Source organism: Populus nigra, chromosome 13 (assembly GCF_951802175.1).
Source record: "Populus nigra chromosome 13, ddPopNigr1.1, whole genome shotgun sequence".
Taxonomy (NCBI): domain Eukaryota; kingdom Viridiplantae; phylum Streptophyta; class Magnoliopsida; order Malpighiales; family Salicaceae; genus Populus; species Populus nigra.
The window spans coordinates 8,188,981-8,205,588 of record NC_084864.1 but is presented as its reverse complement, the minus strand read 5'-3'; the positions used below and the strand labels follow the sequence as shown (position 1 = coordinate 8,205,588).

Sequence of the window (16,608 nt, the reverse complement as noted above, 5' to 3'; positions counted from 1 at the left end):
TTTTTAAATGCTCATCGTCTCTATTAAAACTAGATATTAAATAGAGTTATTGAGACTGGTACATATTATGTTTTTTTTTATTTATGAAAATAAGCAATTGTTCTCATAAGCTAGGGTATAAAGGATGCCTAAAGCTAATATGTAGATGTTTATCGGATGACATGTACACTGAACCGACCCGTATGAGAATTTCATATGAAAATATCACCTGTTTTTATGAAAAGGCTCACGTGACGATTGTGTAAGTGATCCTTAGACTTGAGATCACAAATATATCTTATATAGAGAGTGTTATGTTTTAATCATGTTACACGTTGTTCTAATCAATAGTAACAAATAGGTAGATATTGGGTATAATATGAACAATATGAAGGTATTTAAGTAATCAAAAGAGGATTACTTAAATAGTATTGATTGTCAATCTTTACGCAATGTGGGATAAAATTTAAAAAGAGTTTCAAATCTTATTTAAATAATCAATGACTATGGTGTTGAGAATAAACATTATTTGACAAAGTAAACATACTCTATATTATATCCAAATCAAAATATTATTGATGAATGGATAATAATTAAACAGAGAAACCAATCACTCAAAGGTTAAGTCAAACCACTTATGACTTTCATAATATTTGAAGGATCATGACAGATTACTCGACATTGTACTTGATCTTCAAATATAAATTAATCAATTGTTGAATTGATAATATATTAAATTATTTAATTAATTTCATCCTATTTAATTTAGGATTGTAATTTATATTTGGGCTAACTTATCAGGGAACTTAATGGGTTACACACATAAGAACCATTAACCAAAAATAAAACGGGATAATTAATCAAGTGTAAATTAATTTTAAATAAATTTTAGAAATTACGGACTAGAATGTAATTAATACAGGGGATTGCAGTTCTAGATCTAGAAACAATTAAGTAGGGACTTGAATGAATAAAATTCTAAAACTAGGCTAAAATAATATGTGATATTATTTAAGGGACAAATTGATATTTTGTCATTTATAAGGTTTTAAGATTTCCTTGTAAATAGAATGCTATAACTCTTATTTCCTATTAGTGGTGATGAAAAGTGTTAGTGAAGTACAATACAGTGAAGTACAATATACATAAACACATAAAATACAAAAGAAAAGAGTTAACACTCTAAGGTATAGAAATCCTTCTCTCCTAAAAGGTTTTAGAAGATTTCTCATTGGTGGTTCATGTGGATTACCGTTAAGGACCAATCATCTGGACGACTTGTGGTTTGTGGCAACCTAGTCTTGAAACAAATATTCAAAACCGAAAAGAAAAAATGATCTTCAGGTAATTTTTGTATAAACCCTAAACAACCTTATATTTGTCTAACGGGATCCTTGGGATTCTCGAAAAGATTTTAAATTTATCATTTTCGCTATGTCTATGTGTTTCAGGAAGCTCAACAATAATAAATGACTCACATGCATAGGAACCACATCACACAATACCTCAACTAAACATCTTTTATTTGAAAATGAAATCAAGACTTAGTCACCTTAACTTTGCCACATTCTTTCAACCATTATGATTTATAAGGTTTATGATGCTTAATAGAATTCAAGTTCAACTTGCTAACAAGAGTAGAACTAGTAACATTAGCACAACTACCTTCATTAATGATTTTATAGAATAACCACTTTTATTTTCAACTAATGCCTTAAACTTCTTAAAACAATTAAATGCATTAAAATTTTCTTTTAAGAAGTATACCCATGTTTTACTTATTGGGCATATACTCTAACAATAACTATCTTAAATAGTTCTGAATTTGGATTGATATGAAATAATATAAATCATATTTTGTTACTTCATTTAATAGATTAATTTTTTTTTAATAAAGATAGTTCTTTGAGAAATTTAATGATCAATAGTCACTAGTTTGAATTTCACCATCTAATATAAATGAAATGAATTAATATATTAATGAGGGATTTGTTATCAATTTTAATTAGATCTCATTTCATGGCATAATTGATATATCATACATAACAATTATATATTAACATACACCCTTAGCATGCCATTCTAATTGGATAATTATAGATATATCTAAACATTCCTTAAGCCATTGAAAGGAATTAAGTGGTCAAAACTTATGTAGCTGCTGAAAATCTTTATAAGTCCTTTGCGAACACCATGGTTGTATCATTTATCGCCATTCTTTCTTCATCTTGGATTACAAAATAATTTTCCTATCTAAATTCCTACATTTCTAAATTACATAACATTTATATAATTGAATAAGAAACCTTGAGTTATATTTGAGGAGAATTACATATAAAAAAAAAAAGAGAATTGAACAACTCATGAAGTAAAATAGAGAATAAGCAGGACACACAAATCTTATTTAATATTACAACCATTCATCTATAAAAAATACAATCACATTGGTCTTTAATGTCCATAATCATTTATCATGCATAAGAACATATTAATATGCATAATAAAATTATTGCATGCTTCAATTCTAATTATTTGCTTTAACTGTAATTTTTAAAATAAAATTTCTAACACTTAGAAATATTAAACCAAATCAAATTTGATAATTTTCCAAACTTAATAAATTGTATTTAATATAAAATTTTTCATTGAAAAACCATTTTTCAAAATTTAATAAGAAAATTAATAATATTAAAATTCATAGTAATAACCTAAACTATTTTAGGATCAATTAAATAAAATATTTCTGGCTTAAAAGCTTTCTTTACTTTAGAAAAATCATTTTTCTAAACACTATTTAATTAAACATTTTAACTAAATCCTAATCTAATTAGAATAATTAATTTTATAATTAATTTAACTTAGATTTTTAATTTTAAAATATAAAATCAATATTTTATACATGGAGGGGAAAAATTATGGTTCTGCCCCAAATTTACTTAGATATAATTAGATATAAGTTGTTGGGACAAAATTGTAATTCTACACCTAAATACCCTAATCTAAAGAGCAGGGACATAATCATAATTTTGCCCAAGTTATCTTTTTTTTTTTTGTTGTAGTAGTCTTACTACTGTAGCTATTATTGATGGCGTGGTCTACCCACATCGGTAGCAGCCCTTTTCAACGACAGTAGAGCTGTCGATGCACCTAGTGGCAACATAGGGTAGTAGCCATTTAAAACCAATTTGTTTTAATTTCAATGGTGGATTCCATCCAAATTTGGCATGAACAATAGTTAAAACCTTTTAAAAAGACATGAGAGAAAAATAATACATTTTTAGGAAAAATAAATTTGCACACAAATTTAATTCACAATTAGTATTAATAACAATTAAAACATGCAATCAACAATCCTAATTGTTTGATGAAGGCTCTATTACCATTGTTGGGTTTCTTGAAACACATATACACAATGGAAATAGTAAATTTAAATTTTTTTAGGAGATCCAATTGTCCTATTAGACAGATTTAGAGTTGTTTAGGGTTTATGTGAAGATTACTTAAAAATCAGATGTTTTTTCGACTTTGAATATTTGCTTCAAGGCTGGGTTGTTGCAAACCACAAGGCATCCAAGTGTCCGACCTCTGATGGTAATCTACACAAACTACCAAAGAGAAATATCCTAAACCCTTTTAGAAGAGAAAGATTGTTATACCTTAGAGTGCTAGCTCTTTTTTTTTATTTTAGGTGTTACTATATTGTACTTTCCCCATCTTCTTTTTTGTTTTAGATGTTTCTGTATTGTACTTTCCTCATTTTTTTTCTTAGAAAATAAGAAGTATAACATTCTATTTATAGAGAAACCTAAAACCCTATAAATAAATTAAAAAAAAATAGAACTTTGCCACTTAAATAATATCACATATTATTTTAGGATAATTTTAAAAATTTATTAAATCAAGTCCCTACTTGATTTTTCTAGATCTAGAATTGTAATCCCTTGTATTCATTATATTCTAATCTTTAATTTCTAAAATTTATTTACAATTAAGTCACACATGAGATTGTATCATCCCATTTTAATTTATAACCAATGGTTCTTATGTGTATGGCCCATTAAGTTCTATAATAAGTTGACCCAAATATAAATTATATTCCTAAATAAAATAAGATTAAATAAATTAAACAATTTAATTTGTGATTTATATTTGAAGATTAAGTACAATACCTAATAACTTATCACGATCTCTTAAATATTAGAAAAGTCATATGTGGTTTGACTTAACCTTTCAATAATTAATTTCTTGGTATAATTTTCCTTTCATCATGAATGTTCCAATTTAAACATTATAGCATGGACTAAATCTGTTTTGTTAAATAATTTTAGTTATCAACATTATAGTCATTAATTATTTGAATAAGATTTTGAAACTCTTTTCAAAATTCATTCCACATTGGCTAAGAATTTCACAATCAATACTATTTGAAATCAGATGGAACATTTTTTCTAATTCACCTAGGGTGATAAATCATCTCTTGATTACTTAAATACCTTCATTTAGTTTATTTTATACCCAATATATGCTCGTTTGTTACCCTTGTTTAGGATAACGTGTGGTCATGATCAAAGCATAACACTCCTTATATAAGATAATTTGGTGGTCTCAAATCTAAAGATTACTTATACAACTATCACGAGAGTCTTTCCATGGACATAGGTGATTTTTCCATATAGAATTCTCTTGTGGATCAGTTCAGTGTACATGTCATCTAACAAGCATCTACATTTTAGTTCTAAGTATCCATCATAACTCAGTTTATGAGAAAAACTTTTTCCTTTCATAAAGGAAGGAATATAATATGTATCGTTCTCAACAACTCTAATTAAGATCTAGTCTTAATAGAGCATTGACCAGGAATATTTAGGAACAATACTTTGATGCAATAGAAATCTCATAATTGTAACAACTTTATAATTTCATTTGCAAAGCATTTTTGTCCCATGAACTTTATCTTTACTCTAGATTAATTAATTAAACATAAAATTTATTAATCAAATATAAATGAATATTAAAGATAAAGAAAGCCTTTATTAATAATAAATATGTTCTACATGAATAAAACCAGTGCTACGTGAAACCAACTGATTGACTATAGGGCATATTCTTATCAAGAGTTTCCTATATGTTTTTTCTAGATTTATGCATTGGTTTTCCTTTCAAAATCTAGAACTTTGGTTCACTTTGTTGAGAGATAATTGAATCTTTTTTACTTTGGTTCAAAGACCTTGTTTAAAAATACATCTAAACTAAGGTAATGTTGTAGGAAACTTGGGAGGCTTATTATAAATATCATTTGTACCAAGAAAGGAGAAATAAAATCTTTAAGGACAAAACATCATTGACAATAACAAAAGTTTTATTATTCAAAGTGTTTTAACAAGTAAATATTTTTATTTCCTTTTATTTTATACTTAGATATATTATATGATTAGTATGTATATTAGGATTTTATTTTCATATCATTTGCAAGTTTGATCCATACTTAGTATGCAAGTTACAATTTTTATATTTTATATTTATATTGATAGCATGTTTGTCATGAGTTTTTTTTTTCACACTTATAATTTTAAACTCTAATTCTTTTTTGTAAACAACTTTTGATAATAAAACTAAACAATCTATGCTAATATTTTAACTAAACATTGTTTTTCCCATAAAGTTGAAGATAAAACTAGTATTGCAACTCTTTGTAACTAATAAGGCTATATTCTTCCTAGTGCCTTGGCACAATTGATTGATATCCTCTAACGAAGGCCAGAGCAAAGCTGTTGGTGATATCTTAATACACTATTGCAGGGCATTAACAATATTTAAATAGTGTGGGCGAATTACTGTTCCCGTACACCTAAATCACTGTGGATTACAACAGTAAACCACAGTTTTTTTTCTTTTGTTTTTTTTTTCCAAAATTGCTTTCCTTTTTTTTCCAACTTTGCTTTTTCTTTTTTCTTTTTTTTCTTTTTTTTAAAAAATTATCTTTGTTGATTTTAATTTTTAAATATTGAGCTGGTTAAAAATTTTGCTTTTTAATTTTTTTCCTTTAAAATACTGTGAATTGTTACGGTGTTTTTCCACATAGTTTTTCTATTTTATTTTTTTTATTTTTAAAAAATTATATTTGTTGATTTTTTTTTATATTGAGCTGATTGAGAATTTAGTTTTGTAATTTTTTTAAAAAAACATTGTTGATTGCTATAGTGTTTCTCCGCATAGTTTTTTTTTTGTTTTTGTTTTTTTATGATTTTCTCTGAAATTATCTTATTTTATTTTATTTTTTAATATTGAGCTAGTTAAAAATTACAATTACAATATGTGAGGAAAGCACTATAACTTTCCTCGCAAATTACTGTGGATTGCTATAGTGTTTTTTCTCATATGGTTTTTTTTCTGTTTTGTTAAGTATTTCCCTAAAATTATCTTTGTTAATTTTATTTTTTAAATATTAAGTTGGTTAAGTATTGCAATTACAAGTTTTTTCTCACAAAACACTATGGATTGATACAGTTTTTCCTCACATAGTTTTTTTTCCAATTTCTTTTGTGTTTTCTTTTTTTTGTAATATTTTTTTCCAAAATTATCTTCGTCGATTTTTTTTTAATATTGAGTTGGTTAGAATTTAACTTTGTAATAAAACTTAATCATGTGGGGAAAGCATTGTAGCTTTCCTCACAAAACATTGTTAAAAATTACAATTACAAGTCATTACAAATAAGGTTAAATCATGTGGGAAAGCACTGTACCTTTCATCACAAAACACTATCTATTGCTACAGTGTTTCCAACATGATTTTTTCCTCTTTTTTGTGTTTTTTTTAATATTTTTTTCCTAAAATTGTCTCTATCAATTTGATTTTTTTAATATTGAGCTGATTAAAAATTTAGCATTATAATTTTTTTTATTTAAAACATTGTGAATTATTGCAGTGTTTTCCCATATGATTTTATTATTATTTTTCCAAAATTATCTTTATCCATTTTTTTTTAATATTAAGTTGATTAAGAATTATAATTACAATAAAGCTAAATCATATGGGAAAAGCGTTGTAGTTTTTCTTACAAAACATTATGGATTGCTACAGTATTTCTCTAAATGGTTTTTTATTTTATTTTATTGGGGAAAACATTGTAGTTTTCCTCACAAAACATTGTCAATTGCTACAACGTTTTTCCTCATGGGTTTTTTTCCTTCCAAAATTATCTTTGTTGGTTTTTTTTAATATTAAGTTGGTAAAGAATTTAGCTTTGTAATTTTTTTTGCTTTTTATTAACAAAAAAGTTAAATCATGTGGCGAAAACACTGTATCTTTTCTCCCAAAACACTATGGATTGCTACAGATCATTTTGTTCAGTCTCTAAGTTTTGATCACCAACACAACTTTTTTTTTTCCATCATAAAATATTGGCTCCATCATACCTTTAGTTTCTATTACTTATTTAGCGTTGGTTCACAATTATAGCACTATTAAATATATATATTTTATAAGCCCGCGGCAACTCGCGGGCATGCATATCGGGAAGCTTATGAAATAAAGTGACCATCAAAATTCCAACCACTGAAATTGTTTGGAAACGTCATAAAAACTATATTTTTTAAAAAAATTAATTTTTTTATATTTTAAAAATTTTAATATAATGTTGTTAAAAATAATTTTTTTTTAAAAAATTATTTTAATTTTAAAATAATAAACTTTAAACTTGGAGAAATAGAAAACCAGTTTCGCTGGAAATAGAAAACCAGTTTCGCTGGAAATAGAAAACCAGTTTGGCTATTGGCATCAGTACTTAATTCGTTTAGTTTATTTATTTACTTTTTTGGTTTAAATAACTAGTTTTGAATGCAATTTTGTTGTACCACCATGATAAAAGAGAGAACAATTATTTGCGAAGCATCCACTCTTTCATGGGTTGGGCGGGGAAGAGTTCCCTTAAATCCCTCGACAATTAATTGTCCATCAAGTTCAGATTCCTCCCCTCCCCTCCCCTCCCTAAAGATAATGCTCTCCTGCGCTGCTTCCTTCCCTTCTCCGTGAAATCATCACACAGGCCAAGCGACTACAAGACAACTCTTCATTCCTCCAGCAACTTCAAAGAATGAGAAGAGCAAAGGAGGTTCCAATTGCATTCAAAGAGTTAGAGCAATAATTAAAAAAAATATATAAATTACAAAACAGCAACTCTCCAGGAGCGTAGCATGAAGCCAAGCCCAGCAACATTTCAATATTAAAGTCAATGAGGTTTCGAAACTGGACATTATAAAGGACATCCATCCCAGCGGCCACAAAGACCATACCGGAGTTGGAAAAATCTCTACTGTGTCCTCTTGATTGCTATGATTATTTACTCTTCTTCCATTGCATCACCTCCTTCAATCACTTCAACCCTCTCCCTCAGGGGAGTAATCTTTGTCATGAGAACCTCTGTAACAAGACAAATAGCAAAATTAACCAACAAATTACAAACTTCCAAAACAATCAAACAGTATTTGCTTGGGAAGACAAACAGGGGTAATTACAGGACTCAACTACACTTTTTTACTGACAAGACAACATTTGAAGTCTAGAACACTATTCTGAGGATTAGATAATTCACATTTTATTTTCTTTCAGTAGCAGCCAGAGTTTGATGCACTGTACTAAAGGCATGTCCAACCTCTAATACTTAGAAACATGCTAAGCTATGGTACTTTGTTTCAACTCTTTTGGAAAGTAAGAAATAGCAAGCACAGGGCAAGTCTTAAGTAACAGGGATTCTTCTTTTCCCTCTTTTTTGGGGATCTATAGTATTTTATTAGAAAAATAAAGCACTGACTGGTGGGTGAATCCTAGTACACCAGTTTGATAAAGGAGAAGCATCACAAAGGAAGCAAAAGAACATAAAAATGTAATCAACACGGTCAATATCTAAAAATTAAGGTATTGGCAATTGATGAACTGATGAACTCCAGAAAAGAAACATAGGACGAGAACATGAGACAATTGAAAAAAGCTACGGGTCTTGAATTTAACTTTCTTGATAGAGAGAAAGAGAGTAGATAAGATTTTGAGACAATGAAAATAAGTTATGGCTCTAGTGTTTACCATTTCAGAGAGAATGGTCAAAGCATTTAAAGGCTAGCTATTCCTCTATAAGCATAGGTTTTAGTGCAAGTATGATGGTAGTCTTGAATAGTACAATGCTGGTCTGGTTAAAAATGGAGACATATTTACAAAAGGCAAGAGAATGCATAATACTAACCGGTCTTCTTTGGAAAAGAGTACCCTCGTTCAGTGACATAGGTACGAGGATTTGGCAACATGTGGTTCCTCAAGTATTCCTTGTGCCCCTGTGACATCAAGAATTTCGATGGAGAACTTTCATCAATTTGAGCTCAAGACATCTTTCAACAAATAGCGATGGGGACTGATTGAAATAACATACCTTTGTTATAACACAAACATCAACATTGCTTCCACTTCCCAAGTCATTGAATATGCCAGAGCATACAGCCTCACTCACAAGCTTAATTCCTTCATCTCTCTACAAGGATACATTATTGTTTGGAATAAATGGGAAGCAATGATGTAAAAGAATATATGGGATAGACTACTTTTTCCTTGTTCTTTGATCCTTTCTACAGTATTTTTAGTCTTAACAATCTCATGTTGTCAATCATAAACATATTCTGTGGAATTCAAACATTAAACTAACACTATTTATGGATGATTATGAAGAGTAATACTGTATTAAAATTTTTAGTTCTTCACACCCAGGCATCTAAACCTTCCATAGAAAATCTAACTTACACTAAGGCCTTCTTTGTACTTTGATTCAAAAACAGCCATTGCAGCAAGAGAACCAGAACCCATTGTAGCAAATGGCAAAGTGTCAGTTGACCCATGGGGATATATCTGTAAAATAAGCCATTGCATTGGCAGGATATCAAAGAAAAGTCCAGGCCAAAAGAATAGTTCCAGCACAAATGCCTCTTAAGTAGTGGAACTCACAGTGTGTAAATGAGGCCCAGTGCAGTCAACCCCGCCAAGAACCAAAGCAGCCGAGACATGACCTTGGTAGCTAGAAAAAGCATTAAGCTGTCAGGAATATACACTCACTATAAAGAGATACATGGCAAATCACATAAGTTTGAAACAAGAGAACTCAACTTGAAAAGATGCTTCTTAAGAAGAGTCAGTGCTGTAACAACCCTCGACTCTCGACCAGTATGGTAACGATGTAATTGCAGCTGTGAGCTGACCATGTCTACACAAATGCAAGCACCATTGCATTGCATTAGCTTTAGTAACATTAGAAAAGGAGAAAAGATGTAACCAGTTATGCATCCAGCACTTCTAGTACAAAGTTCTACATAGAACCAGAACTACACCTAATTTTTTTCTGAAAGTACCTGTTACTGCTTCTGTATCAGCAGCAGTTCCTGCTCCACAGCAATATATGTTGGGTGCCATGTAGTGTATTTTTTCGCAATTCTTATCACAAACTATGGGTCCCTCTGTCGCTCTTGTATCTGCTCCAAGAATGACACCATCCTACGTAGAAATTGTTAAACAAAGAAAAAGATTATATACATAAATCAATTGTGCAACAAATTTAATTTTCTATCTTTTGCTGAGGTTTCAACATCCACCCAAAGATGTCAAGTCTTTTCCCAAAACATGGACCATCCAACAAAGCAGTCCCAAAACTCAAGCAAAGGAGACCACAAACGATCCTAAACTTTAAGAGAATAGAAAGCAGCATGCTTTTTTGAACAAGTTACAAATTACACAACAGCTAGCCACGAACACATTGATACAACAGAGAGCTCATTCAAGAATTTGAAAAAGATATGCTAATCAATATATAATCTATGTAAGAAAAATACGGGGGAATCTTCTTTAACAGCATTGTAACCCTTTTTTTTCGATCATTAGATAAAATTATTAGCAAAAAATCAATTAATAACCAAATCAAAAATCTCAACTGGCGAAACCAAACACAACATCACTACCCCTAAAACAAATTCCTTTAAAAAGAAAAAGGGGTCAGTCTCAAACTAACCTGAAAAAACCCCTAACTCCATAACTCAACCAATCAAGTTGACTGAAGATTTTTTTTAAAAAGGCGATAACCCAGAAAATAAAGTAGTAACTGGGTTGAGCTTCACAATTGTCTATAAAAAAATAATAAAAGGATGTTACCTGAAAAACTAAACCCACAATGGTAGTTCCAGTTTTTCTAAAAGGAGGAAGCTTGAGACCCTTGTCTGATAACATAGCGTTTCTTTTGCAAAGATCGAAACTGAATCCACCTTTAGCAGGTAAATCTACACAAGATTTCGCCATTTTTTTCGAGCTTGATCGGATCGGAGATTCTCACTGTCACGCTTAATTGGGTGTCGTCACTATTTATTGTATCCGAGAGAGAGAGAGAGAGAGAGAGGGGGGTGGGGTGGGGGGTGGGGTGGGGGGTGGGAGGGGGGTTTTGTTGGAGTGACCTTTTTTCAGTTGGGTTTGGGTTTTCAATGAGTCATCGATTTCTAACCTAGGCTTCAAGAAACGTCTGTCTTTTTCTTTTTCTATTTCTTTTTTCTTTTCTTTATCTGTATTTGTTTTTTATATATATATAAGATCGGATGGGGTCGTAAGTGGTTGTTAGGTAACGGGTTAGAGAGGGAAAAATGTTTTTTTAATTGAAAATGTTTTTAAAAAAAATTAGGTTTTTATTTTATTTTTTTATTTTAGCACAATAAAATTATAAATTAAAATATATAAAAGTATTAATTATATTTTTTTATAGATAAAAACAGTTTAAAAATCAATTTTAAAAACAATGTAAATAAAAAACAAACACTAAGCCTCTGTTTGTTTGTAGGAAAGTAGTTTCCTTTTGAAATGTGAATTCTGAGGAAAGTAAATTCCTAGAAAGTATTTTTTGATGTTAGTAGTGTAATGGAAAATGAACTGGAAAATACTTTTCAGTGTTTGGTTATATTATGAAAAATGAACTGGAAAATAATTTATTAATGAATTAAATTTTTTTTTCAAATTTATCTAATATATGAAAAATATTTAATCACTTACAACAAAAGAATAAAATCTAAAAAAGTGTAATGATGAATTTTTTTAATTATATCTTATATTCATATATAGTTTATTTTATAAAATATAACTATATATGTCATATAATATTATAGAGATATAACCATAAAAAAATTTTCATAAATAAAAACTATTAATTTTTTTTTTAATTTTAAAAGCTTAAAATATGTTTTTTTTTCATATGAAGAAAGCCAAATTAGTTTATAGTAAGAGTTAGTATTTGGGTTTTTTTTTTGTATGAAGATTTTTTTAAAAGATAAATAAATACAAAAATATTTTTATGGGTTTTTTGGATAAAGATCTTTTTTTTACGAGTATAGACAATTATCCCTTTAATATCCCTTTAATATATATCAAATAAACATCGAGAAATAAATATAAATATCTAATATCAAACATAGTCATGCATAAATATTAAGTTTTGATGTCATATACATACATATTGGTTCAAATTAACAAACATAAACATGTTAAACCGAATTAAACAAGTAAACATACTTGTTAAATAACAAATATATAGTTTCTTATCATAATCAAATCATCTTAGCAAGCAAGTCTGTAGTAATGTTGGTTCATAAAATTCTGAACCCAAATTTTCCTCAAATTAACATTTTTTGCCATAAATGCTTTTGCCAACATTTCATTTTGAACCAAGTGATCAAATGCCTCCCCAAGAGTGATCTCATCAAAGCCTTCAATTTTCATCACTTCCGTATACAGCGCATTAACATCAAGTTGATTTTTACTGAGGCTTTAAATTGTAAGTGCTACATCTCCAATCTGTTTAGACAACTTTTCAACACCATCATCTTCATACATGCGATTTCTCTTCCTATGTTGCCTCTTTTGTGTACTAGAGGAAGATATCTCTTTTCTCTTAGAAGTTTCTTCATATTCCCCTTCATTTTCAATTGAAAGTGATTGCTCTTCAGTGTTCTCTTCCAAGTTGACATCAGCATATGATTTGGCATAATTTCCGGTTGCCATGTCTTTTCCAACAACAATTGTCATTGCCTCGTATATATCAAGTTTTTTGTTGAGATATTTGTCATGATTGGGATGTGCCTGTTCATAAAGTTTAGAATATGCAATTTTTTAGTTCATTGTATAACATTTTAGAAACAAAAGTAAATATAAAAATTATAAAGAGTATAATATTTATCATACATTTTCTTCTTCATCATATACATCTTTCAAAGTTGTAATCATCTTCAAACAATCATCCCAACCAAAGCCACTTTTAAGTTTTTGTTTTTTTATTATTCCCCTTTTTTTTTCACAGTCTTGAGATGATTGTCCACATGCTTAGGCCTGCATTGCACGTTGAACTTTTGAATGATTTATGTAGCCACCTTAACGAAAGATTCTGCTTTAAAGGTGGAAGAAGGTTTGCTTCCTTTAAGTGCCTCCTCAGCTAATATGTCAAGTAACATGTGAGACATAGGGTTAGACCATGTGAAGTGCTTGCCCTTGCATTTTTTATTCTGTGTGGAACTCATTTTTATAAAAAAGAAATTACAAATTTATACACAATAAAATCATATAATATATAGATTTAATAAATTTCATATAAAAACTACAATTAAGCTTTAAAAGAGAATACATAAAATACATAAGAACTTATAATAAAGTCAACATCTACTCCAAATACATAACAAAGATAATACAAATTCAAGCAAGACACAATAAAAACAAACACATATAATTAACACTCGATTACTAGTTTCTTTGAGTGTTATAATCATTCCACATGGTTGATGCAATCATTTCTCTTTTTGTTATCCACTCCCTATTCTCTTCCCTTTCCTCCCATTGACTTAAGTTGATTGTTCGTCTAATTGGTTCACTTTCTGAACATATTTCTTCCATAAGAAAGTCATAAGAATCAACTCTCATTATGTGATTATGAATAATACAACATGCAAACACAACATCTACTTGTGTTTTATAAGACCAAAAAGATTTTCTATCAATTGATCTAAAACGACTTTTCAAAATACCAAACCCTCGCTCAATAGCGGTTCTCAATGATGAATGTCAAAGATTAAATAGCTCATTTTCATTTTCTAGTGAACGTTCTGTAAACTCATTCAAGTGATATTGAACTCCACGAAAAGGAGAAATGATTCCTTTTCGAATATCGTTACCAGCATCATTAAGATAATATTTCCCTACAAATTAAAAAAAAAACCTATTACTATCTTTACGTAATAAAACATTTTATATGTTTATTGCATATAATACATACTTTATTATATACCTTCTGGAATTTTTAGACCATTAGATCTTGATAATGCATCACCTAAAACCCGTGAATTATGGGGACTTCCTTCCCAGCCAGCTAAAACATATATAAACTTCAAATCAAAAGTTATAGCTGCTAAAATATTGTGTTGTTCTTTCTTTTTGACCTTGAAACTTTCCTTGAATCTCAATAGGAACATTTGCAGAAACATGGGTACCATCAATTGCTCCCACACAATCCTATATAAACATGAAAAAATAATTTATAACCTTTTCTTCTGGATGTAATTAATTAATGTATAAAAATATTGTTATTGTTTTCATACCTTAAAATAAGGATAGAATCTTCGATTATTCACTATCTCTGGTGGAACTGTATCCTCTGGATCTTTAATAAGGTGTTTGTATAACTTAAGAACTGCTTTTAAAACAATTCTAAAGTAACGATGGATAATTTCAATAGACCTATAGTATATACCACTAATAACACGAAATCTTTGGTTTTGGCCTACAATTTGTAAGAACACAATTACTTGCTCTCTAATAGACACATTTTGAGTTGATCGTAATAGGTCACGACTTGTGAGAACATCACACAATCTAGAAAAGACAACAGGTTTCATACGAATTTATTCAATGTAATGTCTATCTCCTCGATTCAAAATGATGTCAATATAGAATTCTCATTAAGCAATTGCATTGATACGTGGTTCTCTTGGTATATAAATTCTATTTCTTTCTTGTTCAATAATAGTTACCCCTGTAGCTATCACAGTTACAGCTGCTCCCATACATGCTGCATGAATTATCTTACTATCCATAACATGAAAGTGAAGTTTTCTGATAACAAAACCTAAAAATTTAGGGAAATAAATATTAAAAAAGCATATAAAATACTTACACAATCAATACAATAAATTATGTTCAAAAAAGCTGACCATATACAATTCATAAGTTCACAATGATCAATACGATCAATCATTTTAATTCTTAAAAATAATATGATTATCAAATAATTAAATAAAAATAAGTTTCAAAAATCACCCCGCATGCAGCAACACATCACACGATCGAGTTCATGGCTAGGTTCAATTCTATTATATTTTGATTTGTTAGTTATAACCATGGATATTGTTGAGTTTAGGCACTAATAGACAGGCAAGGCTGGTCCATAATATTTGGATGGTAAACAAACTAATCTACCCAATCATCAATTACAAATTAGAGAGATTTTATTATTAATCTCTATTTTTAAGGGAACAATACCTACTTAGAGTTGTATTACATTAGATTTCATTATGTTATTAAACACATATAAATATTAGCCTACTTATAAGTCCAACATTTATATTAGGATTTTGACCATTAATTTTCATGAATTAAAATTTTAGAGTTATTGAAATATTGGTCATATCCTTAAAGAATTTTACAAACTTAGTGTATATTCCAAAAAATACAAAGGAAAATTAACACATGTATTTTTCTAAAACCATGCTAATTTTTTTTCTCTTTTTATTATAAATAGAAATGCAATTTTTATAAGAATTGGACAGTATGCAACAAACAAAAATCAATTTGTTTAATTTTTTTAGGGTAATTTATGGCAAAACAATATTTTTGTTCAAAACAAAACTGTTAAAACAAGCCTAAAGACATGTTTTCCAAACACGCTTTTAAGCCAGAATTCATTTTATCAAAACAGTAACAATCCAAACAAAGCCTTAAGTATTTGACCTAGTTTTGACTTGATCGGGTCAACCCAAAACACTAGTCCAACCACGAACCGAACCAAAAAACAAGGTTTAACCAAAACTAAACCATAACAAAGATTTAAATCAAAACAAAATAAAAAATAAAAAAACATAAAAAAACATCATTAAAGACCAATGAACTTGAAAAAAGAGAAGCGCACTTTTTGTTTGGATCAATCTTTACTCTATTTGGAGGTTTGTAGCTCTACATTTATTTGTTTAAAGATGCAAACTTGATCAGCTTATAATAGGAAAATACAATGATGGCTAATTAGGGATATGATGTTGGAGATTTCTATAGAAGAATTGAGATATAAACGTTTAATTTTATGGAAATATAGTTGTAGAGGTGATATTTTCTTCCATTTGCAAAAACCCTCGTATCATTTGGAGATCCAAAACTCCATAACAAACTCTCGAATAGTGTTAACCCAATCATCCTAAACTGCAAAGGAAGGAGATAAACAGTGGGTGAACGATGTGTCGTCTAGGTTAAACCCCTAGAAATTAGGGTTTTTAATTTGGGATCTGATTATATTTCATTTTAGTCCTTAT

The 16,608-nt window shown here is 29.1% G+C and overlaps 1 protein-coding gene across 2 annotated transcripts; it reads right to left on the bottom strand.

The window, feature by feature from the left end:
• Window positions 1-7,750: 7,750 nt before the first annotated feature.
• LOC133670587 (proteasome subunit beta type-7-B) lies at window positions 7,751-11,445 on the bottom strand. 2 transcript variants are annotated; one of them, XM_062091109.1, is made up of 9 exons: window positions 11,159-11,445; window positions 10,366-10,507; window positions 10,124-10,220; window positions 9,965-10,034; window positions 9,764-9,868; window positions 9,399-9,497; window positions 9,216-9,303; window positions 8,272-8,398; window positions 7,751-8,063 (listed from the first exon to the last, which is right to left on the bottom strand). In XM_062091109.1, the coding sequence occupies exons 1-8, from the start codon at window positions 11,300-11,302 to the stop codon at window positions 8,319-8,321; spliced, it is 825 nt and encodes a 274-aa protein (XP_061947093.1). In that variant the 5' UTR covers window positions 11,303-11,445; the 3' UTR covers window positions 7,751-8,063; window positions 8,272-8,318. The 2 variants fall into 2 exon arrangements, with proteins under 2 accessions (XP_061947093.1, XP_061947092.1); XM_062091108.1 differs by lacking the exon at window positions 7,751-8,063 and having other exon boundaries at window positions 8,098-8,398.
• Between the last annotated feature and the right edge of the window lie 5,163 nt (window positions 11,446-16,608).

Bases quoted from the DNA above. Each gene is read 5' to 3' on its own strand.
- LOC133670587 (XM_062091109.1), bottom strand. From the start codon at position 11,302: ATGGCGAAATCTTGTGTAGATTTACCTGCTAAAGGTGGATTCAGTTTC. The intron at 10,508-11,158 runs GTAACATCCTTT...ATTTCTACGTAG, and splicing joins TTGTGGGTTTAGTTTTTCAG to GATGGTGTCATTCTTGGAGC. The intron at 9,498-9,763 runs GTAAGTTAGATT...GTATCCTTGTAG, and splicing joins AGTACAAAGAAGGCCTTAGT to AGAGATGAAGGAATTAAGCT.